The following is a 25988-nucleotide window of genomic DNA, read 5'->3' as shown; positions in this document are numbered from 1 at the left end:
ATGATGTAGATAAACGTAATTTATTGAAGTCATTCCTTTAATGGATTGACAGCCCTAAAAACAGATGTTGGGAGAATTTCTGAGGAAGAAGCAGCCAGTTGCCTCTGACCACATGTGTTTCTCAGGTAATTTGTGTCTCTGTGGTCAGACGAGAGTTCGTCCTCTTGGATTGTAACCAGATTTTAACTTAAAACAGGCTTGAAGGAGAGCAGCAGAACCAATGAGCTGTCAGGAGCTCCTGCTCGCCTGCTATTGATTTGCTTTGTCATCCTGGCTCCTGTCTGTCACTTTACAAACAGACACTTTGCAACATTCCTGGAAGAAATGAAATGACAGACAGATCAGTTCCATTGAGGCAGCAGAGTTGAGGCCTGAGTGTGAGCTGCACATGCATGTTTCAGATCACCGAACTGGGAGTGCGTGGTGAGCGGCTTCGTTCAGGACCACCCTCGGGTTTTTCTTTGAATTTGTTGTCAAAGACCTTTTATCGAGTTGTTTAGAGAATCAATGACCATTTGTCTTTTCACCTTGTTACTCTCACATACAAGAAACCTGGAAACTAGCCAAACCACACTGGATGAAAGGGTGATACACCAGCTCGGACTAGTTAGGATTGGCTCAGCGCCAGTAAAGGGCCAGTCCAGGGCCAGTCCAGGGCCAGTCCAGGCCAGAGGGGGTTGGGGTCGTTATAAACTCTCCTCAGCTGAGCCTCCTCACATAACCCAGGTGTGTTTCCTTCCTTGGCAGGATGAGTTTGGTTTGGCGAGCTGCGCTGCTGTTACTGGCAGCGGTGCTCTGCACCGACGCAGATCCAAGCTCTGACGAATGTGAAGGTCTGATGAAACCGATCCCGACCACCGTCCTGGACAGGGTGAGTCTGCCCCCCGGGTCCCTCCAGCTGTGGGTGCCTGTAATTCCTCTGTGACTGGAGACCTCATCGACGCTCCACATGTAAATACTGACTTTGACCTTCTGAGCGTAGAGACAACGGCTCCGCGTGGTCGCTGACTCAGAAGATCCACAATGACAATGGAGACTCTGGCAGGGAGACTTCGTCTGTGGATAGATGAAGGGTTTCGTTACTGTTGTAGAAATGTCCGAGTTCTCCGTTGTCACGATCATATGGCAGTTTTCTGATTTGCTGATATTGTTGTTGATTTGTTTGTCATTTGTTGTGTTGAGGCGGCTCTGGACGGTTTTTGATTTTTCGTTGCCCTGGGATTTATCGGATATCAGTTTAGGTTTTGGCTGTGCTCGTTTTTGTGTTCTGTATTTTGTATTCCAAGACATGAAACATGAAGAACTAATTCAGCAGATTTTCTTCCCGAAGCATTGCTGGCAACTGCGAACGCTACTGAGCACACAGGAAGAATCTCACCGAGCGTCCGGCTCCGTGCGGTGAATATTCTTTTAAATCTTCCTCATGTCGATTCGACTGTTAACACATTTACTATCTTCACCTCAAATGCTTCCTCTGAGGTTTTTGAGGTGTTTGATGGAACTGTAATCATCTAATTTCCTTTTATTTTAACTCCTCGTTTCACCGCAACATCCAACCAAAGCCACCGATGAAGAACTCACATGACCTCCATCACGCGCATTGAATTCCCCTCCAGCGAGAAATGAAACTCTCAGCAGGACAGACAGATGGAGGATCCGCGTCTAACGATACATGCCAGTCACGTGTCTGTGACTCAAGTAGCTCAGCAACCATTTATAGACATCTAAACTGACGTGTTTACTGGGAGGAAGCACTGACAGACCAGTGAGATGAAACATTACAGCGAGCCAAGCTGAAATTTCTTTGATGATGACAGTCAAGTGACTGAGATAAGAGATGGGCTGTGAGAGCATGATCTCTGATGGTTCCACCTCCTCCTGCAGCTCTCCGGGGACTGGGTTTTGGTCTGGTCGGTTGCCAACAATCAGACGGGCATAAGCATACTGGCGCAAGTCAGCAGCTCCCACGTGGAGCTGCGACAACTCAGCAACAGAACCATCAGGTTCAGTGAGAGGAACTTGTACAAGTGAGTCCGTCCGCCGTTCGCTCCGCACTCAGGAGGTCGTTGTCAGGCAGGTCTTTTATCTGTCTGGTTGCTGTCATCACCAGTGACAAAAACTGTGCCACATACATCCTCAACATGTCCATCCCCTCCGACCCCGCCGCCGCTGACAACTACACGCTAGTGATGGAGGACGCCAGTGAGTCGCATCAGCACACTTGATGACACACACAAACACATCTGCAAGTGAGTGAACGTAGGCCTCACGCTTGCTTCCATGTGGAGAAGTTGATGGAGACCAAGTCAGTCACATGACCACCGGTGTTGATTTGTCCACGAGCAGGATGACTTTATGAGTTTTTATGAAATTTTCAATCTAAGATGAAGATGAAATTGAGGAACAACTAATTCAGTTTTGTTAATTGAGCTAAAACTCGATCAACCATGTTATAATCGTGTGTGTTTGTTTTAGCGTTCAGTCAAGGTGGTGTAGAGGTTCCGTACAACGACACGGGTGCAGCGAAATTCTACGAGACCTGCCCCAACTGCTTGTTGTTGGTTTACAGGAGCGGCACATACGGAGAATTCCTCATGAGCTACAGTAACTACACACACGCACGCACACACACACACACGCACACAGCTGATCAGACTTGATTTATTCTGAGGCCGTTGTAGGACAGTCACAACATCTGCAGGGATACGGTGGTCACCCTGAATCCTTCTTTAAACTTTCTAAACTGCTAACTTCCTGTGGCAGCCATGTTGGATTTGTACACAATGAATCCTTGGTGGTGTGTCATTGTTTTGAGCACTTTGACATTTCCTCTTGTTTGCCACCTTTCAGCAGTCAGAACGTAGGTTGAAGTCACTGATGGTGTGTTTCAGGGATGGAGGGGCACCACCGGGACGTCCAGAAGCTGAAAGAAGCTGAGAGCGACCACAAGAAGATCGCAGATTGTCTGGGCTTCCCGCTCCTGCAGACGTTCAGCTACGACGGTGTTGCAGGTCAGTTCGAGTCCTCCGGTCGTCTCATAGTGACGAGAAACATGGACACGTGGGCGCAACCTGTACCAGGGGTGTCAGTCACAGTGTATTTGAATTAAAATGATCACTTTTCTCCCCACAGATTTTTGTCATAAGAAATCTGCCCCGGAGGAGGAGGCGGAACAATCCTGAGACATGAGCGAGCTGCTGACTCTCCCACACGCCATCAACCGAATAAAAACAAATACCAAACCCTCAAACTGTGCTTCTGTTCTCACCAATCAACCATAAGATTTGACTCGTCTCCATTCATCCACTCACAGTTCAGCTGGAAGGCTTGATATGTGACACTCAGTGGTGGTCAGGGGTGAAAGTGAGCCAGAACGGGCCGGAACACAGTTCTGGTAAAATATTCATGGCCGGAACGGAGTTCCATTTTAAAAAAGGAGTAGAAGGGAGCTGTCAAAATCCCGTATTAAATAAAGAAAAGGACATCTGAAGGGGAATGCACGGTGGTGCAGTGGTCAGCACTGTGGCCTCACAGCAAGAAGGTTCCGGGTTCGAGTCCCGGCTCGGGCGCGGGATCTTTCGGTGTGGAGTTTGCATGTTCTCCCTGTGCCTGCGTGAGGGAAATGAGGAGGCAATCATGAATTCAAACAATGTCAAAGTGTGGATGCTAAATGTTGTAACTGTGGGGAAACCATGTGTCCTCCTTCAGAGGGTGCAGGCACCATTTAAGGGCTGCTGCAATAGAGAAAGTGGAAACTGAAGGCAAACTTTCAGATGCAGAAGCAGTGAAAAAGGTGGGGGGAGCAGGGGACCCTGTGGCAGCTGCTGCCCCCTCTGTGCCGCCTGGTCGGGAGGCAAGAGGACAAACGGTGGGAACTCAGTCGTTTTTTGCTTTCATGGTCGATGTATTGTGGGCTGTTAGGGGTCAGACAAGGAGATCTGATGTCATCAGGGTGGTGGAAGCTGCAGAGAGATTCCTGGAGGAGAAGTATCTGGACCCAGAAGAGCCACACAAACACATGAGGCAGAGGGGAGGGAGGTGGACAGATAGAAGTGAGGAAGGTATGGAGGACGCTTTGGAAGATGATTGTTGAATTATTCATGTTTCTTATCCTACAATGGAGTCTAACAGCAAACGGCCAAGAATTTAAAAGATTTGTAGATGAATTTCAGAGTCTCCCAGAGATGATCTGCGTCCAGGAATCCTGGCTTAAACCACAGCTTGATTTTGTGATGCCAGGGTGTGAAAGTGTCAGATTTGACGGACATGAGAAATCAGGAGGGGGGTGTGCAACATTTGTTCCATCTAATCTGCAATATCAGAAGGTTGCTTTCAAGTCCACCTTAGAAGTGTGGCACTCAGGGTACGGGGCAACACAGCTGGGTACACATTGTAAACTCTTAGATGTTCCTGAACTAGAGAGCGTCATGGAGCAGATAGAGACCCCAGCTGTCTGGGTGGGGGGTTTCAATGCACACAACCTTGATGGGGCAGTTCAGCCAAAGATAGCAATGGTTGAACAGTGGAAGAATTCATGGACAGGTGGGGGTTCATGTGTTTAAACGATAGCAGACCCACAAGGTTGGATGTTAGGACAGGACCTCTGTCTCACAGAGACCAGCATCACTGGAGATCTGGCCAGGATTGGGGAACGGGACTCCTTGGACTGCTGTTCAATAGGTAGTGGTCATTTTCTGATTCCGCTGAGATTCGGCAGGTCCTTACAAGTAGAGAAGCAGAGAAGTCCCATGAAGCAGACTGGGAACTGTTCAGGGTTCATTGCAGTGAAGCCACTGTAAGGAGGAGGGATCACTTGATAAAATACCAGTCTGAGTGAAGAGATCACGAAGAGTGCAAGTACAAGTATCCCAATAAGGAAAAGGTCAGACAGGAAAATCAGTGTACCGTGGTGGAACAGTGAGTGAACCAAAGCTGTGGGAAATAGGAATTGTGCTTATCGAGCACGAAGGAAATATCCGACAGAAAATAGAGCCATTGATTATCAAAGATGAAGGGCCAAAGCACGGAGGGTGATTAAGTCAGCTGAAAAGGGATGTTGAGGAAGTCTTGTGGAGGACTGAGTGTGGTAACATCAGTGACTGGAACATGGCGGGCAGTGCGCCGTATGTCTGGGGTGTGGAGGACATCTGGAATCCCGGTCTTGGAGAATGAGGGAATGTTTGCAATGAGTGATGTAGAAAAAGCAAAAGTGTTGGAGAACAAGTTGAAAGCAGTTCATGGTGGTGAAACCACAGGGGAAGAGGCATGAATAAAAGGAATGAAACATTAAAAAATTACAAATTTGTAACGGAGATGAATGAGGAAACACAGATGTCTGTAACTCGTATTTTTCTCAAGATGAACCACGAAGAGCAACTGGACGAGGAGCATCAGCAGCTCCTGGAGAGGATGGTGTAAGCAGTGAGACTGTTCAGAACTTAAATGGCTTGGTGCTGGATGAAATATTACCATAATTGCGTACGGAAAGAGGGGGCTCTCCCTAGTTTGAGGAAACAAGCAGTCGTGGTTCCAACTCTAAAAGCTGGGAAAGATGCTTCCAGAGCTGAACCCTGGAGACCCTTTGCTCCAACTCCAGTGCTTTGTGAAATCATGGAAAGGGTGGTTCCAGATAGATGAGTGGACTAATTAGAGAAAGCTGGACGGTTCACTGGCACACAAAGTGGCTTTCGGAGAGGAAGAAGATGGACTGTGTGGTCTCCCTTGATACTGAAGTGAAGAAAGCACTGACTAATGAGGAAGTACTCATGGCAGTTTTTCTAGACACTGAAAAGGCATCTGATACACTGTGGAAAGAGGGCCTGGTTATTCAACTCTGTGAGCCTGGAAGAAGGGGACGTATGTTAAATTGGGTCAAGAACTGGAAAACAGGAGAATTCAAGTGAGAATTGGAAGCTCTTTCTCTGAGGGAGAAACATTGAAAATGGCCCCCCACAGGGGAGTGTAATAAGTCAGACAGATCCTGTTGTTGCTAAGTGTGGGAAAGTGATGAGTGCCATGCGATCTCTGTCAAGCTGCTCTTGGGGTGCGGACAGAGACCCAAACTTTGATTCACAGAGCAATGGTACGGTCCAGACTTGACTATGGTTGTGTTTGTGTTGGATCTGCAGCTAAATCATTGTTAAGAAACTGGATGGAACACAAGCAAAAGCTGTGAGTGCTGCTGTGGGCCCTCCGCACCACCCCAATCCCAGCTTTACTTGTTGAGGAGGGAGAAACACCCCTGTCATTGAGAAGAGAGAAACTAGGAATGCAGCGTGTGTTGAAATTGAAAGGATATCAAGGTGAACATCCAACAACATCTGTGATGAACGATGCCTGGCAGTGGGGAGCGGCGAGAGCTAAAAAAGAAAGCTTTGTGTTTAATATGTGCAAAAAATTGGAGAAGCTGAGATTGGGAGGAGTGGCCCCTCGTACCCTCTGGCCAACTGCACCGCCATGGCTCCTGCCCACTGCAGAGGTAGATCTTAGTCTTTTGAAATCTGTTCAGAGCATTGCTTCTGAAAGGATGGTGACACAAAGGTTGGAAGCTCATTGGGGAGGTTTTCTTCAAATTTATACGGACGGGGCCAAAGACCCTAAGAGTGACAGAGCTGGTTTTGGTTTTTTCGTTCCAGAACGTGACATGGTGAAGCTCATCCGAATGTCTGAGGGAGCGTCAGTCCATACAGCAGAGCTGACTGCTCTTATCTGGGCTCTGAAGTGGGTGGAGGAGGGCAGACCAGAGCGCGTTCTTATCTGCTCTGATTCAGCATCAGTCTGATTTGCTGGTGTGCATGGGGGTGAGTGAATGGCGATCTGTCATCAAAGACAATTGCACAGCAATTCTCACAGCAACAGGAGGCAAACTGTAATTATGACAAGACTCAGGTTTGGACACTGTGGACTGGCACGGGATCTTTCAAAGATGGGCAAACACAAGGATGGACTCTGCAGGATCTGCAACAAACAACTGACGGTGGAACGCGTCTTGATGGACTGTCCATTATATGAGGAGCAAAGACTTTGCTGTGGTATCAGTACAGGAGTGGATGATGTGTCTCTCCAGCACCTCTAAACCCACCAGGAAACCAGCCCATAATTGTCAACGCACGACTGGATTTTATTTCAGCGACAGGAGTTATTTCCAGTTGAAGCATTTCCGTGAGTAACCAGTGAGAGGCAGCAATATGCCGCAAGGCATCTAGCCTGAAATCAAGAAGAAGAAGAAGAAGAAGTAACACGAAAACATCGTGTCGTCACTTCCTCCCACAGATTTTCAACATGGAGTCGAGTGGCTTGAAGCTGAGTTTCTGGGAGAACGGACCAAAACCCGGGCAGTTTTATTCTTTCCCGGGCGGCACCAGCAGCAGCGGGCCAGGCGCGGCATGTGGGCCGGTCCGACACACGCTGTGAGTGGCCTGCGTCCCCAGAACCAGCGCCGGTCCGCGCGGACTCGGCCCGAACTTCCGCTATCGATTTCGGTCTGTGCGGTGCTGTATCATCATGGAGAAACGGCAGCTAGCTGCTGCTAAGCTAACAGCCTATACGCCGTGTTTGTAATTGTTCTGCGTCACTGAAGCGACTGTTTTTGGGTGTTAGCTTTTACTTAGACGTCACATGAGGATCCAGTTTGATTATCAGAAGAATGCGATCGCTTAAATCGTTCAATTTCAGTGGTGTTGTTGAGGGTTATCGGCTGGGTCCGCTGATGGAACAGAGGAGGCTGCGCTGAACCTCCCGACCAGAGGTCACGCCGTCACATTTATTTGACTGATGAGTGAAACGAGATGTTTGGCTGGAGTGGCAGCTGACAGTTAAACGTTCTTGTTGTCCACTGTCGCGCCTCCCTGAAGTCTCATGATGAAGCCAGCAGTCACCACAGCTGCAGTGTTAATTGATTGGTCAATCAAGATGAGATGATTGATTATTGTCTTAACTGATTATTCATTTCAGGCTTTTTCAAACAAGAACGTTAAATACTTGGACTGACAAACAGGTCATTTGTAGGCGCGTTCCTCAGCTGTCTGTCTCTGCGTCCACAGCAACCCCATGGTAACTGGTACGTCGGTACTGGGCGTCAAGTTCACCGGTGGCGTCGTCATCGCAGCCGACATGTTGGGCTCCTACGGCTCTCTGGCTCGCTTCAGGAACATCTCACGTCTGATGAAGGTGACAGCTGGAATCATCCGGAAGCCTCAGGATCACTGTGGTGAGGTTCTGACGGGCTGTGTTTGTGTCCCAGGTGAACAACAGCACCATACTGGGAGCGTCGGGAGACTACGCTGACTACCAGTACCTCAAACAGGTCATCGAGCAGATGGTGTAAGCTGCCACTCACACACACAAATACTCCTCATCGTTGCGTGTGTGTGTAAGACGCCGTGCCATTTTACTGTCTTATCTGTGGTGGTCAGTATCGACGAGGAGCTGCTCGGCGACGGCCACAGCTACAGCCCGAAGGCGGTTCACTCCTGGCTGACCAGAGTGATGTACAACCGCCGCAGCAAGATGAACCCTCTGTGGAACACTGTGGTCATCGGAGGTTTCTACAACGGAGAGAGGTGGGAGGCCACGCCCGTTCCTAATGAACTGCAGATGTTTTAGCACAGCAGAACCATTCAAATCAAATCTGGACGATTTATGGTGATTTTCTTCCGTACTGGGACTTTCTAAGCCCTCAGTTTGGTCTTCCAGACAAGAGGCCTGGGTGACTGACAGGTAAACAGGAGTTCAGTAACCATCAAGCTTTGTTTCCTCTCTGGCAGACTGAAAGGAGGGGTTAAAAAAATCATAGTGCGGGAGAAGAAAGTTTTGATTGGAGCCGAATGTTTGGAACATTCTGATCTTATAGAGCCAGAGAAACTGCGGTGTGCGCGGACGATCGGAGCCTCGTTTGATCTGCTAAAGTTTTAGAATTTAGAATCAAACTTCATCGTCCACCGTTTGTCTTTGACGCATCAAATATTTGAAACTAAAAGGGCGAAAAGCAGCAGACAGCAAGTAGAAACCCACCAACAGGTTCCTCGATGCAAGTCTGTAAGACGAACAAGGGCGGCTCGTTATTTCCTGGCTGCTACAAACATCGCTTTAATCAAGCAAAGAATCCGTTTCGGCGGCGGCGGCTGTGACGCCAAGTCTGACAGGACGATGTAGGAGCCCGATGTGGAGGAGCAGTAGAAGTGAACCTGAAGCGAACTCCCGTTGGTCCCAGATGGAGCAAAGCTTCAGACACGAAGGAGGAGGGCGAACTCCCCGATCGGATTCTTTTTGTCGGTCTTTGTCTGCTCGTCTCGGTCCTCCTGTTGGTGTTCCTCACCTTTGATCATCAACGCCAGAGGCCGTTGCTCTCAAGTCCTGCTCACGAGCTCCCATCCTTGCACTGCAATGAGAGCCGATGAAAGTGTGACGCTATCATGTGGTGACGCCCCATCACGTTGGAACACCCTCACACTGTGACACCGGCTGAAGTCGGCAAGTCAAACCACGTGATCCGTCGGAAAAAAACGCACTTGGACTCGTGTCCCAAATCGTTCACCTGACCTACGGTGAACCTCCGTGAAACATCAGGAACCAACGTCGTCGCTCAAGTCTCTTAAATCAAATCAGCGTAATTATGAATGAACCCGTCCGCCATCTTTCTTTTTCTTCAGTTTCCTTGGTTACGTGGACAAATTGGGCGTGGCCTACGAGGCCCCGACAGTGGCCACTGGCTTTGGCGCGTACCTGGCTCAGGTGAGTGAGTTCTACTCTGGTTCTTTTTCAATCATATGTTTCTCCTTGGAACTGAGTCCAGTGCGTTTGTGTGTTTGTCACAGCCTCTGATGAGGGAGGTGCTGGAGAACAAGGTGGAGATCACCAAGCAGGAGGCTCGAGAGCTGGTGGAGCGCTGCCTCAAAGTGCTCTACTACCGAGACGCTCGCTCCTACAATCGCGTGAGTCTCTTTAACCTCCAGCGCCATTTTGGTGGGTCATCTGGCTGCTTGGGAAAGCAAACACACGCCATCTTGATCCACTTCCAGTGAACTCAGTGGGGTTAAACAGCAGAGCCCAATCTGACCTCGTTACAGGAAGAGAACTGATCGTGACAGGACTGTGGCCCGCATGCATGCGTGACCGGGACTTCTCCTGAAATCTGATGTTTGCCTGACATGTGGGCCCGTGACGTCATGTTTCCTCTCCAACAGCTCATGACGTGCACAGTTAGTAACATGGATGAGGTCGAAGTCTGATGTTTGAATGCGTGTGTGTGTCTTTTAGCATGAGATCGCCATAGTAACAGAAGAGGGCGTGGAAATTATCGGTCCTTTGTCTTCTGAGACCAACTGGGACATCGCTAACATGGTCAGGTAGGTGGCGAGCCTCCCTCGGGCTGGAAGACCAACGAAAAGTTTGGCATTTAAAAAATGTTTCATGTTAATTAACTCAGTTTTTATCCTTTTTTAATTTTGCATTAAATTGTTCTCAACTTCAGCTGTTCTTGTTATACTTAAAACCTCTCTCTCTTTATATATGTATGTATATAGATGTGGATATATATATACACCGTGTCAGAATTGGAGTTCGAGAAAAATTACCGTGCTAACAGTTGTTGATGTGATAGCTGTGGCATCTCCGCGCTCATGTTTCTCCTGTTTCTCTGCAGCGGGTTTGAATGAGCACGAGCGGCGCCTCGGGAGGACGCCTCACCGTTTCTCTTCACTTTGAAGACAGTTGCAACTTATCTCTCCCCGCATAGTTTTTCTGATGTTCATCACCACTTTTGTATCATAGAAAATAAATGTGTTTAATCCTTAAACTGTGTTGTTGTGAGAGGATTTATTTGTGTGTAAGCTTTGAAGTGGAAACGACTTGTAACTACTTACTGAACAGTCACTTGCAGTGTGAGGGTTTGTTCGTCCAGGGGGGTCCGTGCATAAAAATGGCCGTTTCTAGGTTCAGGGTAGGCCAGAAACCAGGCCTTGTTAAATATGTCTGTAACACTGCGAAATAACAATGAATATCCAATATATTTTGACATTTTATGTTCTAATTATGTCCACATTACTCATTTAAAACCATAAAGTAGCCATTGTAGTCAAACTGCTTTGTATATCACTATATGAACATGTTAAAATTACAATAATTACATCATTATTAGTAGTGCTTATTCTTTCATAGCGAACAGGCGGCTGTTGCTATGCAGAATCCGCCAGATTAAGTAATCTGTTTTGTAACTGGGCAGACCAGGAAAACGCAACCAATCAAAATAATGCTCATTTTAAAAATAATTCTAGTCGGCGAATGGGATTCACTACAATTTTAGTATCTGGGTAGATTTTAAAGAAGCCACCAATCAGAATAGACGCTGTCTTTGTAGTCAGGCAGACATAACAAAGTCGTCCAATCACAAAAAAATCTGAAAGGGGTTTTTTGCTGTATCTTGGCTCAGGTACTTTTCTTTTTCTTTTATAAAATACTTACTCTAATGTGACCCACCGACCTGGTCATGTGGTGATAACAAACTTGATTGACTACAGTTGGGAATTATTTTGAAAGCAATAATAGCCCGTAAAAGCATATACAAAGGTTGTTTCGGCGCTTGCTAGCTTATGCTACCTGATAGCAACTAGCTAGGCTAGCTAGCTAGCCTCCTGCGGTTAGCGGCGAGTTTGCAGCTTGACAGAATCACGGGGAACGTTGAAGTTAGCCTGTATTCTGTCACCGTGCACCACAGGTTGACGTGTTCTCCGTTTCTTTGAGTTGTAAGCGTTTGTTGGGTCTCGCAGAGCTCCAACTAACGTGTTGGGAGTGTGGCTGCCACTGCCTCCCGTCGCAGGGGGCGTCTGCGTCTGCTAGCTGCTTAGCTCGGCAATAACATGTGAAATGGCAAAGGCAGCCACATGACCACCGGCGCTACGCCCGCTCTTAACGCGGTGGTCACATCAAGGCCGCCGGCGCGTTTGCATGACGGCTAACGCCGGAGGTGGCCGGGATGAGGACTCGGGCGGCGGGGGGCTGCGTTTCCTCCACAGTCACACGCCGCGCGCCCCAGTAGTAGCAGAAACGTTTAACGGCATCTTGACAGCCGGCTTGTCGCTACCGGGAAGCCCGCGGGCTTTTTTAACAGCTGTCAGCGGGACCGGGCTGTTTACCCAAGCCAACAATGTGGCGTGCCTTGTAAATTCGGGGATGTGCTCCGGCCGGGCTGCGACAGTGACCGGAGCCGGTGGGAGTGACCCTGCTGTCGGTCTGCGCGCCTGACAGCGGCGGAGTCACCACCGCTCTCGCTGGACCAGGCTGTTGTTGTACTGCCCTGTGAGTTGGAGATGCACGAGACTGGGTTTTTATTCCAATATTTTACTGATTTATTTTCCTGAAATCTACCGATGTTGATGAATTCGTTAAAGAAAAGTTGATATGGTTGCTATTCACATTGTTTCATTTTGAAAAGCCCGTAGAGACCTCGTTCATTTGAAATGGCAACATTTTTCTTTGTTTCTAAACATTTAAAAAAAATCATCTGTTAACAGACAGAAGACCAACAAAGAGGAGAGGAGGCCCGTCTCAAGCGCCACCATTTACTTTAAAAATGATCAGCGTCCTCCGTCCCTTCTACAACATTTTGCAACCCCCCCCCCCCCAAAAAAAAAAAAAAACCAACCCACAACCCTGTCCTCTTGTTCCTCTGCAAGGCTCTGGTTCATCTTATCCCAGTTCTTTGCTGGTCACCGTGAAGGAAATTTTGATACCCAGGACCAAAGTTCATTTGCATTTGAAATATTTCAAATGTCTGCTTCCCTTCTTTCAAGGCTTCAGAGACACGTGTGTGAAGCGTGACTTTACACGTCTGCAGAAATGAACCAAGAACTGCAAAAAATGTCTAAAAACTCGTTCCCATTGCAAAGAGCTATTGAGTGTGTTTCACAAGCTGAAAACAGATGCTAGGAAAATAGAGAAAGTTTAATGAAGGTTGTCTACTGTTTTTCCACCAACTAACTAACCAACAAGGTATTTTGACTCTACTGAGGTGTGATGTCACACGTCAGGTGACCCCAGTCCCAACAAATCCTCAGGACAGCTTCTGTCTCGGCAGCGTTTCAGTTCACAGCTCTTTGGAGTGTTCCATGTTAAGACTTGTTTCATATACGTTGCTCAGATGGTGGTACTCAGCGTTGGTTAGTTGGTCCAGATGTCGGAGGACCAGCAACTCCAGCAGGCCGAAGCCTCCCGGCGGGGGGAGGCAGGTCTGGAGGCAGGGGAAGGGGACGCGGAGCCCAGCATACTGCTGCAGAAGCTCAAGAGCAACATCTCGTAAGTCCACTCAGCTGCGATTTCAATGAAAGTCAAAGGATGTAATTTCAGAATGAGAGTTTGGCTTGGACAAACTTTCTTGTGGAATTTCTGATTTTCACGGTAGGAAGTGACAGCGAAGTGAGCTTCACTCTTCTTCTGATTCCGCTGTGATGACGTTTCATGTCCTTGACAATCTCAATCAGCCAGTAGCCTCCAAATTCACCAGTGTCTTGCATTCCTGCTGGCGAGTCTTTGCTCGCGTGTGGCGAGACGTTGAGAGAGACGGTGCTGTGCGCTGATCTGCTGCAGGAATTGAAAATGTCCCTTTCTGCAACGATATGTAGCTCAGTTGAGACGTCCTGCTGGCCGCAGTGGTGAAGCTGAACCTTCTTTGTCAGTGGTGTGGCACAGATTTTGAATTATGTCGCGTTGAATGTGGCCTTGACACTCAGATGTCAGGGAAGACTTCACCTCGGTATCAACATCCCTGAGTGGGTCTCTGTTCTCTGTCCTGCAGTAAGAGTGTTCAGACCAAAGTGGACCAGATCCTGGTAAGAACCACACACAGATGTTTACACTCCCTCACAGGTGAGAGGACACTCCTTGACTCACCTGGATTTGTTCTCTTCTGCTTCGACAGCAAGACGTTCAGAAATTCTCAGACAATGACAAGCTCTACCTGTACCTCCAGCTGCCCTCGGGACCCAGCTCAGGGGACAAGAGGTCAGCACTGATGTGTTTGGTTAAACTTCTAAACACAGCAGTTTGAAGGGATATTCAAGTGTGTGTGTGTGTGTGTGTGTGTGTGTCTGTCTGTCTGTCTGTCTGTCTGTCTCTCAGCGGGGATTCCAGCTCCTTCAACACAGCCGACCAGCTTCACACCTGCAACTGGATCCGCAGTCACCTGGAGGAGCACTCAGACACCTGCCTCCCCAAACAGGACGTCTATGAGACATACAAGTCAGCATCACCAACCATCAGGTATTTGTCTTGTGAGGGACATGTCCTCCCTCACCGTCTGTCCTCTCTGTGTCCTCCTTGCGGTTCAGGCGCTACTGTGAGAACTTGCAGCATCGCCCGCTGAGTGCCGCCAACTTTGGTAAGATCATACGGGACATTTTTCCTAACATCAAGGCTCGACGACTTGGTGGCAGAGGGCAGTCCAAATATCCTTTCAGCTGCTGGACAGACAGTGTCCCCGGGGATTTTAGGCCTTTACCACGGAGGTCGGAGCAGACAGCAGGTTTGACTGTTTGTCCGGGCACATGTGGCGTCTGTTGCGATAACAGTGGAATTCCTTAACTCGCTGGCTGATACGTACTGTTACAGTGGCATCAGGAGGAAAACAGTTCTCAACATGCCGCTGCTGCCCAACCTGGACCTGAAGAATGACCCGGTACACACACACACACACAAACACACACACACACACACACACACACATCTTTGTCTGGTCTCAGTCCTGTTGATGGTTCTTCCTCTTCATCCTCAGGCGGAGCTGACAGAGTTGGTCCAGACATACAAACAGGAAGTGACTGAGGCGGCGTGCGAGCTGATCTGCGATTGGGCACAGAAGATCCTGAAGCGTTCGTTCGACACGGTGGTGGAAATCGCTCGCTACCTGATCCAGGAGCACATCGTCAACCCTCGCTGCAGCCAGGCAGAGCTGGTCACGTCAGCGGCGCTTGCAGGTCTGTTTGATATCCTCACAGCCGAGCTGGAGAAGTCGCACCGGGCGCTCAAACATGCCGTGGTTGTAATATCCGTGTCAGACATGTTTCCGTTGACTGGTTTCAGAAATGGCACTTTAGAAAAGGTTCATGGAAACGGCAAAATTTGAAATTCCGTCTATTTTGCATCACAGCTTTGATGCTAGCTTGCTATTGATTTATCAACATTCAGGTTTGCAGAGAGCCAAGCGCAAGGCTCCATCACGTGGGGTTCAGGCTACCTGTTGACCAGCGTGAACGCCAGCAAATATCCATGACAAAATATTGTAGACTGATTATTCACAGCAGTGAGCACCACCGCCCCCATGATGTCAGAGGGCCTTTCCAATTTTTCTGCGTCGATTATTCAAGGAGATATTAATTTGTTGCTATTCTGAAAGTGGTTCAGTCGAGTAATCCAGTAGCACATTGTGTGCTAGCTAAATTAAGCTAAAAGGTTGCAAGTGAGCTGACGAGCCAATGGTCCTGGAGAATGTTCCTCGTTGTGGAAAACTTAAGCCCCCTCTCTGACAGTTCGAGTCAAACGTCTCTCCTGCTCCTTTGACGCTTCAGTAAGACCAACAGTCTGTCTCCTGCAGGAGGTCCGGCCAAACCTCACAAGGTCATCAAGAAGACACCCGTGATCTCCAAAGCCGACGGTGACGGCGCCGCTGATCAGAAGGTGATGTGTTCTTCCGTTTCGTCCCTGATCTCATCTTGCACTCCTGCTCACTACTTCCTGTCTCCTGTAGAGGGAATCTGGAGACTCGTCGTCCTCATCGGCTCTGAAGCTGCCATCAGGAGACAAAGCAGCAGCGTTGGCCAAACCGTCATCGGTGGACACACCCCCTCCTCCCTCATCCTCCTCTTCTCTGCGTCCTGCAGTAGGTGTCCACGTCTACCTGTCGTCACACCTGCCCAGCTGTTCCCATCTTCGTCTGACCGCTGAACGCATCAATGAATAATCAATAACTGTGATTGATGTGATGCAGGTGGAGGCCTTCATGAAGCAGTTACCCAGAATCCTCCCCCGCAGCTCCATCCCTGATAAGACCCAGCTGTCCGTCCGCTCCTCCCCCCCCTCACTGGCACCCAAAGACACCTCAGGTGTTGGAGGGGCGTCTGGCCCCGGAGGTCCGGCTGCTGCAGCTGCAGCTAGTGGGGGTGGGGTGAAGGTCATCGCCATGGCAACACTGCCCCAGCAGCAGGGCGGACCTGTCCCTGTGATGATCCTCCCTCAGAGCTGTCTCTCCTATGAAAGGGAGAAGGTGGCCCCACCTCCGCCCACACAGCCTCCGCCTCCTCCCCAGCAGCAGCAGCAGCAGCAGCATGCCCCAGCTGCACCCACGTCTGTGGTCCAGAAAGCACGAGGGAACGCCAGTAAACGGCCGCTGGAGGTGATGATGTCAGGTGCAGGTGGGGGCGCACTGAGCCTACCCGGTAGCTCCGCTGCCAACGCTCCTCCGGTTAAACGGAAACGTGGCAGACCGAGAAAACCTCGGCCAGAGGATGCCCTGCCTGCTCTGCCCCCTCCGCCAGCTGCTGTCCCTCCCCAGCCTCAACCTCCAGCACCTCCCACCCACCATCCCATCATCACCTCTGTGACTGGCGGCGTCATTCAGAAAGCTTCGTCCTCCTCCTCCACGTCTGTGTCACAGCCGGTGCTGGAGCTGGTCATCCAGGAGCAGCCGGGGCTGGTTCTGAGTCAGCTGCCGGCGGTGTCAGACTCAGGTCACCGGCTGGTGGAGCACCGCGGGATGGTGGTCCAGGGTCAGATACGGGGGACGTCAGAGCCGGACCGCCACAGCAGACCGCTGCTGCTCTTGCAGAGTCCAGGAAACCCCAGCTGGGAATTGGCAGCAGCGGGGCGGACCCCGATGGTTGAGGTCATCCAGAAAGCTCCGAGGCCGAGCAATAACAACAGCAGCGCTCCTCCACCTGCACCTCACCTGAGCCCTCCTCCTCTTCCTCTGCCCAAGCTCCACGAGGAGGTGGAGATCACGCTGACGCCGGTGGAGCTTTCGCCACCACTACCACCACCACCTTCCTCTGCTTCCTCAGTGAAGGAACAAGTGAAATGTGAGGAGGAGCCCGGTGAGAGCAGCACCTCCTCAAAGAAAGAGGAGCACTAGCCGCTACCCTCCATTCTCCCCTTTTTTTTATCAACCCTTTCTTTCGCTTGTTCTTCACCTGCCACCCTCCACCCCCCTGGCACACACACACCTCTCGTCTAATTGGTGGAAATCCCAGATTGGCTTGAGCAGAGAGCCTATCGAGGAGGATAGATGAAGCCAAGTCCCTCCGTCAGCTTCCATTGCACTTGTATCCAAACTGGACGCTGCATGTCTTTCCGTCCCAAACCAGACGAACGACTCCTGAGGCGGCCTTCCTATCGTCCCTGTATCCTTCCTTCTTTCCTCCTCCCTCAGCTCCTCCTGACTCATTTTTTGTGCTGCTCATCACTGCTGATTAATGTGCAACTTAACCGTCAATTTATAGAACATAACATAAAAGAAAACCATGATCTAAAGGAAGGAGGGATGAGGAAGAAAGAAAGGCGGTATGTACTCAGTATTGAATCAGGCCCCAGACGGAGTCAACACACCCAGCAGGTACTACGGGTCGGAGCCTTTCAAAGGTTCTTTGTGTTAATTTATGAAAAAAAATGACCTCTTAATGCTGAGCTCGGCTTCGATTCACCTTCATGCTACACAAGAGCTGCACTTTTCCTCCACGTGTCCGGGTCATCCGGGATCGAATGGCAATAAAAATATTTTATCCTCAGTTCTTAGGGACTTGAGAGACTCCGCAAAAAAGTCTAGGGAAGCGAAGGCAGGGTGCCTTGGCGTGGACGCTGGATGTGAATCGAGGCCTCAGCCCTGCTCTCTGTTCTAAACAGCTTTGGTTTCTTGCGTGTGTGTGTGTGTGTGTGTGTGCGCGTGTGTGTGTCTCATATCACCCCCAAACTGGTGTGTAAAATGAGCATTTTCACACAATAATGAGAATTTTCTGCAGGTTATTTTCACTCGTTAGCCAACATCAATGTTGCTTGATGCGGTTTTATGTAATATTTTATTTAAAAAAAGAAATTAAAATAGGACATGTGATGTCTGGTCGGGTTTTAAAAGCCAGGTTTGAATGTCCAGTAGGAGAGTTGAGATGTTGAGTTGAGCATAAAACCCTCAGTCTGAGGTTCTAGATGAAGCTGATCTGAGTATAAAACTACTGAAGAGAACCATTTTTGGTGTCATTAAGGGTGAAATGTTCTCATGCTCCAGTAATAAGTGTCAGAAGAGATCATAGTTTATGTGGGTTTCTATCAACACATTTTAATATATCACATCAAAAGTAGCAAAATGAAAATTACAAAATGCCGTTAGTTTTGCAAATAAGTTCTGAGGATTGCTGGATGTAGTTTCAACTTTTCTAAAAAGAATTAAAGCTCAAAATGTTAAATGGAAACGGAATAAGAGCTGACGTAACAGAGGTGGCAAAAGAACACACTTTTTACTCAAGTAGAAGTACAGATACTCCTGTAAAAAAGACAAAGTAGAAATACTGATCAACCTATTTACTCCAGGAAAGAAAAGAAGTACAGGCTCTTAAATGCACTCAAAGTCAAAGTATCGAGTCTCTTCTGCTCCACCTGCAGTGTCGGCTGCTTCACTTTCACCTGTATCGATGCTCCGCCTCCTCTCCTAACTGCCGCTGACATCACATTCATCACAACACTGAACAAAATTTTTCAGTATTTAATAATTTAAAACAATCTATGAAGTACATATGTTTCCACTGGAACAAAAAAAGAATCTCAAATATTACAAGTTGTACAAGAACTTTTTGTAAAGAAAATACTGTACAGAGGAAATTCTCCCTGTAATTTGATCTTGTCTTCGATGGGCGCATTCCATTTTGTGAGGAAATGTTGTTGTTTGATGGCTCGTCCCTGCAACCTCAGCGAGACCTGACTCTTCATTTGAAAAGACTTTCAGTGGAAAGTCTCCCAGTGATTTTACTTCTGGCACATTGACATGAAACATTAGCACTTATTAGAGTCCCTAACGTCCGCTTCTGTAGCAGAGCTCGCCGGGACGTAAATATTGCATTAGTTTGTGGTGACGTGCAGGTCGAATTGTGGCTGTCGAGGTTTGAAAGCCGGGTCACAGAAGCGCAAAATGGCGGCAGCTCAGGCACAAAGAGCAAAGCACAAAGTTATTTGCCACGAAACGCCAAAAATGTGTGAAATGCAGTAAAAAAAAAAAAAAAAAGATTTTATTGATGAAAATTAGCTTCTGTCGTGATTTAGTGATTAGCATGCTAGCCAACGTAGCTATTGTTGTATGTTGCCATGCGTCCTTTGCACTAACACTTGGGCCGCCTCTTCCTGATCACTGAAGTGCTGCCTGGATCAGCAATGTGACATCATCATGTCAGAAGCAGGGCGACGTTCCCGCTGGGCTTCTCCTCATCCAGAACATCTCTCATGACCTGAAAAAAGATCCTCCAAATATACAAGATATATCGTCGTAAAATCCAAAAGAAAATGATCTCTGCTATTCTCAGCTGGTTTTAAAGTCTCAGAAGATTTACTGTTAATTGCATATGTTCTCTTCATGGGTTCTCAAAGGGAAGGTCTTCCCGAGATAACTTGTTCCTACACGTTGATAAATTTGTGGCAACAAGATGTAACATGGGAACTATGTAGATAGAACGTGGGGGCCTTGTCGTATAAATTTATTAATGCTCTTTAAAAGTCAAAAATAAATTTATGTCAAGAAAAAAATGAATCATGAGCCTCCCGACGTTGGTCTCGCACAGGATCCAGAAAATGCTTTTGACTTCCTGTGTGACCAACAGTAAAACTTCCAAACTCCTCCTTCTTTCTTCTTCACTGGTTCTTGGTGTGATGCAGAAGAAGACGTAGGAACGTTGTCATGGAAATGTCACATTGTTGACGCGGATTCTTCACCTCTGCCAAACAGCCTCTCGCTGAAAGCTGGGGCGTCTTCTTCATCGTTGGTGCTACAAACCTCAGGGCCACCGTTGGCCTTCGCTCTTCTCCATCTCACGATCGCAGATTTGTATAAAACCCTTTTTGGTCGCTAGTGTGTGTGCGTGTGTGTTAGGGGTGTGTGTCATTGTTTTCCTTTGTCCTGTGGCAGCGAGACCCCCAGGCTGGCTGAAGGGAGGCTGTGAACTTAACTGACTGTTCAAATCCTACATGTTGCATGATGGGAAAGGGAGTTTTATCAGTGTGAGCAAGTGCAGCTGCGCGCTGATGTAGCCAAAATGTCTGTGTTTATGTTGAAGTGTGGCGGCCCCCCTTCCGCCACGGAGCCTCGGCCCCTCAGACAGAACTGAAGCAAATGAAAAGTTGCACTGCTAAAAGCTCAAATGAGAGAAAGTCATTGTGTGTTATGATTTTATTGTTATATGCATTGAGGAAAAAAATCTGCTTTGTGCTTTCACTTCGGCCGAAGCTGACCAAGCAGAGTTGGTTTAATTTTTTTGTTGCGAGATATTTGGTGCGAGTAGTGACCCTTGCTTGGATTGTTGAGGTTAGCGGTGCGTTTGTGGTTGGCCGGGGAGCGACGTTGGTTGGTGGATCCACTTCTCTGGATGATCTAGTGTGGTCAAACAAATGAGGGCCAATGACGTGTTGTCTTAAAGCAAAACTCTAAGTTTGGGCTCCTGTCACACAACTTTGAGTCAGAGGGACGACTTTAACTTTGATGACGCATCAGTGACTCTTTACTTCCCTCGAACCTGTGCACATGGAAGGATTTTTATCTTAGAAAAAATAAAGAGCCATTCAGCACTCGCTTTTCATTAAAACTTTGACTTTGAATCAGTTAGCGGACAGGAGAGATCATTCGCCGTTCTGATGTGACGTAACTGAAGCCCCCTTTTGACCACTCAAACTTCCCCTGGAACTAAGAACTAACCTGCGCTTCACCCAAAAAAGTCCCACATCGGAAGGTAGAACTCTAAGGAGTCCCAGTGACTGTGGACCTTTTTTCCGTGGAACAATTTTAGACAGGTGAAGTGATTGCCATTTTTTTGGTCAACTTTGATATTTAAGAAAGCCCATAAACTGACGGTGTTTACAGTTGTCTGACTATGTTATGGAGCAGAGTAACAAGAAAGCCGATGGACCAACAAAGAGGCTCCGACCATCCTAGCTGTTCTTGCTGAAGACAACATCCAGCAGGAATCAGAAACTGGAACATGTTGAGCTTTTTGGCGTCAGCAGAATAATTTCCCAGACCTTCGCAGGTCTTCAGGTTGCTGTGGCGATACTAAAGGAAACTTGGTTGCTCCAGGAAAAATGGTCCCAGTAATGTCTGGCCGAAAAGGGGCTTTAGTGGTCATGACTTGAAATTTGTCAGACTGGACTTTAGACTTGGACACGACCTGGGTCCTGTTGGGTCAGATGACTCCCAACACTGAGGCTTTCTGTCTTCTGTCTGCTGGATCAAAAGGTCGTCTCACTTTGGCTAGAAGAACAGGAAGTCATATATTCCTCACTTCCTAACAATCCTCTCATCGAGCAGCAGAACCCACCACTTTAATCCAGTCTGGCATCACTTTGGAAACCAGTCACTAGAAAGTGAATCTAGACCAGATATGACATCGGAATGTCACTTTGATGGTCTTGTCAGCAAAGCTGTTGCCTCTGCCGGACCCGCTGGACTGAACTGGGCAAACTCAGAGGATCAATTCACTTTGAAATGATCTGAACATGAAGGACTGGTTTGGTGCAAGCTGTGATGGCAGGAACCCCAGTTTGGCGAGATTTAGCCCTCTTGTTTTTATGACCTGGGCCAGTAGAACATGCAGTTTCCTTCTGAACATTTGTGACAAACCCAACATCAGCGAGACTTGGAAAGTTGTGGTCCAAAAGGAGACAAGGAAGTTGTCTGTGTTACGTAAAGTCGTAGTAACGGTTGGGAGTAAATCAGAGCGTGAAAGGAGCTCTGCTGGGGAATCAGCCGGGCCGGCGGGAGTTTCTCTCTAGACCTGTCTGAATTAGGAGAAACCTCTAGAAGGCAAGATCCAAAACCAACATTTGGTTCACTGGAAGTCCGTGATCCGCCGCCAGTGTTGGTGCTAAGTTGTGTTCAAATTGTGTGAGTTTGTTCCATTAAACTGGGCCAGCAGGAGGTTGGTTTTCTTTTGATCTGAGCCTGCCTGGAAAAACACTGAAAGATCAGGTCCAAAACGGTGTCAGGGATGTCGCCTGCAATGGGACCACTGGGAAGATCTGGAAGCTGAGCGCAGCCTTGGAATTAAGCAATTGAGGAATTGTTCAGAGGAAGTCGAAAGGGACGAGAAGCTCCAGTTCAGTGCAGAGTTTCAGAATCTGGCCAGATTCAAGATTCAAAGATCCAAAAGGGAGTTGAAATTAAGTTTTGGTGGAATTCCCTGAAGACTGTGTGACTGTTAGAGAGGACCTGGAAGACGAGGAGCAAGGAGGAGTTGACGGCTAGAGAGACGGTCAAAAACGGCAATAAGTTTGACTCGAGTTGGACTTTGACTTGACGATCTAGGCTGCCTGCCGTTCCTGCCTGTAGGACTCGGTAAGCTGAGATCCAAAAGGAGACGGGAAATTCCCTGGTTCAGAGTCAGTTTGCTACTCATGATGGCCTTTTTGGGAAAAACTCAAGTAACCCAGTTCGGTCCGATGTGGTTCAGTGTGGCCCTGTAACTGGGTGAACTGGACATGTAGTCTTCATTTGTAGGAAGTTCTGAAGGGGCCTGGATGTGTGGAAGCCAGTATTTATCAAGAAAAGGCCCATGGGAAGTAGAGACGGTGTGAAAGGACAGTTGGCTGTAAGTGGCCAGTTTGGCCCAGTTTGGTCCTGCGCTGGGAGACTGGGTGTGAGGGTGGAAGAGGAGGTGGGGATCGTTCACTGTGGAGCCATGGTGCTCAAAAACAAAACCAGAAACGGGTCAGATAATCAAAGATAAATGGATCGGGATTCGGGTAGTGCTGTGTTGACTGTGAAGGAACGGAGTTGATGGTGCAACGTCTCTGATGTCACTTCCTGTACTGGATCTGTCACACATTGATAGCAGTGGGATTCGTTTACAGAGCAGTTCTGAATATCTGTAAAATTCAAATTCCCTCGATCACCACAGGTCATTGTTCACCGAGCTTGCGTCCTCGTCGACGTCCTGCGGGTAAACGAGATTTTCAGTCCTCCAGCTGCGGAGAAAGAAGCTCGTTTTGTTTCTGTTTTGTTTCTCAAGTGTGATGTAACTCATCCAGGAGGCCTCTGCTGCTCTGATTGGTGGATAAGTTCTCTTGACTCAAAACCAAAAGCCTACTAAACCCCAGATACTACATATTCTGTGCCAAACAAGCTGGTAGTATTTCATTTACTGCTGTCCCTTCACACCACATCAGATACTTTTGGGACCAAAGGTCGCAACATCGAGTAATCTTGATTGTTGCCTTGTTTATTTATCAAAGGCTCTATCTCTGAGGCGACTGTAAGTCCAGCTTGAGTGGAGGCCGACCACATCGCCAGCATTCGCAGCACACAAACAAGTTTCTTTTACCTGAGTGAAACTTGCTCTGTGTCACTGAAGCCTTCTAGTCTTCAAGGTCTCGCTGACGTGGCCCAGAGACAAACCCAAGGACTTTCCACCAGTCAGACACAGAACGGCCGCCTCCAGAGACGCACACAAGAACTTCTGTTTGTTGAGGCACACGACTTCAAATTACTTGACTAAAAAACACTTTAAATTTATTTATTAGATAGCAGGTTCAGGTGATGAGACGGCGAGGCGACTCTGACCTGATCCTGGTCAAACGCTGCAGTTGATGACCACGAGGATGATGGTGGTGATGGCGGTGATGGCGGTGATGGAAGTTGCCCTGTTTGCTTGTCAGAAGTTTACTCAGAAGTTTTGAGGTTTCTGCTTTGCGGGATCAGCTCATTTGAGGGAACAATCAAGATGAAGTCAAAAAAAAAAAAAGGGGAGTAGAGCCTCTCGGCCCGAGGCTGAAGGGACGGTTTCACTCTGAGCGGGATTCTGACGTCAAACGCCAACGTTTAAAAGAAGCGTCCAGATTGTAAAGTTGCCGATGGTTTGCTGCTTGAATCAGACATGAGTTACGTCCCCTGATGCATATTCAGAGTCCGTGTACATACGAGTACACACACACACACACACATATATGAATATATATTTTTTTTAAATTATTTTTTTGAGGATGGATCCCACGCTGTCGCCACTGTTAGCTGCCATTGCCACTCTGGCGACTCAGCAGAATCCGATATCGCTCAGTAGCATCAAAGCATTGGTCTGTTAGCAGTTTTATGTCAGGAGTCCATCAGTGAATCGTACATTAAAGAGCTGCCGTTGGGAGAGCGCAGACCAGCAGCCCGGACGAGAGGAGGACTCTGCTGGACCACCTCGGTGTCCCCTGGTTTGTGGTGCTGGATGTTGTCATCCAACGGCCTACAGGACAGAGAGTGAAGGTGCATCAGGTGTGACTGTGACCTGCTAGTCTCGAGTGGCGTCCTCCATTTGGAGGGAGCGGTGACCACTTGGCGGCGTGCCAGCGGGCGTCTCATGCCATCGGCCACTTTCTGATCTGACAGTGTCGCATTTCGAGCTTCACGCCGCCGTTTCTGTTCTTTCACTGCAGACCAGAGAATCCCAGCTGTTTCGCCATCGATGATTTTACAAAACCTACGAAATGCTTCTTGTTAATTTATCCTATATTTTACGTCGTGTACAGTTGTACAGCTTGTTGATGTGCAGGTTTTGCGTTTATTTTTAATGTTGCTATGACGATGGTTGAATATCTTTGCTTTGTGGAGGCTGTGCCCGGCTTCCTGCATGGTTTTCCTGTGAACGATGGTCTCTTTTTATATATTTTTCACTTTGAAGAATTGTTTGGGTTTTAGTTCCCTGTAACTCGCTGGCTTTCTGTGGGTTTGTTTGTTTGTTGGTGAGTTAGTTTGTTTTGTTTTTGCACTTTACTCTTTGTGTGATAAAAATGTACTTCTGAAGACGGGAGGTTGACGTCTGTCCAACCGTGAAAAAGCAACTGTTTCCCTTTTGTTTGGAAACCTCAACAATCAGTGAAATGCACCTTTACTTCCCCTGTGTGTCGTTGCTTCTGTCCAGCTTTGTTTTCTAGTTCAGGTTTGTTTGTTTGTTTGTTTTTAAGAGAAACAGGAAGTGACGTACAGAAGCCAGACTCAGACCACTAATGTGAATCTATTTTCCTACGCTGACTGACAGGAATAAAGGATGTGACATTCACTTCACCTTCCTCCAGGTCCTTTGTTTCCATCGTCATCTTCTTCTTCTCTTCCTGCATCCCGAGATGATCGTCTCTCACGTTTTTATGAGGAAAAACAAAAACAGACATTTCAAGTCCCTGCTTTGGGTTCTGTGTTTTAAAATCCCTTGATTGTCCAAATATTCTGAGAATCCAAATATCTGAAATCAATCAGTTTATTGACCCACAAATACAAATAAATGCTGCAGATTAAATAAAGTAAAAACACAAGATGATGACACTTCAAATAAATATGAACTATTACATCCTCTGTGATTCACCATTGTGTTCTGCTCAAAAACACTGCGGTCACGTTAGTTACATAAATGAATGTTGTTCAGATGTTCAAGAAAATAAATTAATAAGTTTGATATAAAATTGATGACATAAATAATTGTTTTCAGCCGTAATCCTGTTACCATGTTTTTAAATGTTAATGACAATCACTGAAAACAGAAAATGAAATTCAAATAATTAAATAAAACATTTACAGAATTGATCGTGATAAAATAATAAAGAAGAATTTAATTTGACATAAATGAGGTGAAGTAGTTTCCCCCTCCACAGTAACTGGAGAAGGAAAGAGTGGGAGGACAAATTCCATGTTTTGGTCCAAGCGGAAACGACCAAAAACCAGCATCGTCATCAAGTTCACCGGAGTCACAGCGGAAGTTTTGCAACGATGCTTTCAAAATAAGTTAATT

The 25988-nt window shown here is 47.7% G+C and overlaps 3 protein-coding genes across 3 annotated transcripts; all 3 read left to right on the top strand.

The window, feature by feature from the left end:
• The first annotated feature begins 689 nt into the window (after window positions 1–689).
• Window positions 690–3250, top strand: LOC147240243 (saxitoxin and tetrodotoxin-binding protein 1-like). Its single transcript, XM_086193549.1, has 6 exons — window positions 690–871; window positions 1885–2027; window positions 2111–2202; window positions 2476–2604; window positions 2892–3011; window positions 3133–3250. Exons 1-6 carry the CDS (start codon window positions 749–751, stop codon window positions 3180–3182), a joined length of 657 nt encoding a protein of 218 aa, XP_086049675.1. The 5' UTR covers window positions 690–748; the 3' UTR covers window positions 3183–3250.
• Window positions 3251–7237: 3987 nt separating this feature from the next.
• On the top strand, window positions 7238–10807 carry psmb4 (proteasome 20S subunit beta 4). The gene is made up of 8 exons (XM_086193544.1): window positions 7238–7409; window positions 8043–8169; window positions 8243–8322; window positions 8415–8561; window positions 9651–9732; window positions 9816–9932; window positions 10258–10346; window positions 10643–10807. The coding sequence occupies exons 1-8, from the start codon at window positions 7282–7284 to the stop codon at window positions 10653–10655; spliced, it is 783 nt and encodes a 260-aa protein (XP_086049670.1). The 5' UTR covers window positions 7238–7281; the 3' UTR covers window positions 10656–10807.
• Window positions 10808–11686: 879 nt separating this feature from the next.
• Window positions 11687–25265, top strand: rfx5 (regulatory factor X, 5). The gene is made up of 11 exons (XM_086193350.1): window positions 11687–12294; window positions 13136–13290; window positions 13790–13823; window positions 13913–13995; window positions 14113–14232; window positions 14322–14438; window positions 14590–14668; window positions 14765–14963; window positions 15581–15663; window positions 15734–15865; window positions 15974–25265. Exons 2-11 carry the CDS (start codon window positions 13169–13171, stop codon window positions 17111–17113), a joined length of 2109 nt encoding a protein of 702 aa, XP_086049476.1. The 5' UTR covers window positions 11687–12294; window positions 13136–13168; the 3' UTR covers window positions 17114–25265.
• The last annotated feature ends 723 nt before the right edge of the window (window positions 25266–25988 follow it).

This window comes from Aulostomus chinensis, chromosome 22, assembly GCF_037954235.1.
Source record: "Aulostomus chinensis isolate RoL2024-O1b breed Wild chromosome 22, RoL_Achi_v1.0, whole genome shotgun sequence".
Taxonomy (NCBI): domain Eukaryota; kingdom Metazoa; phylum Chordata; class Actinopteri; order Syngnathiformes; family Aulostomidae; genus Aulostomus; species Aulostomus chinensis.
The sequence above is the reverse complement of the archived record's forward strand: the minus strand, read 5'-3'. Positions and strand labels throughout refer to the sequence as shown.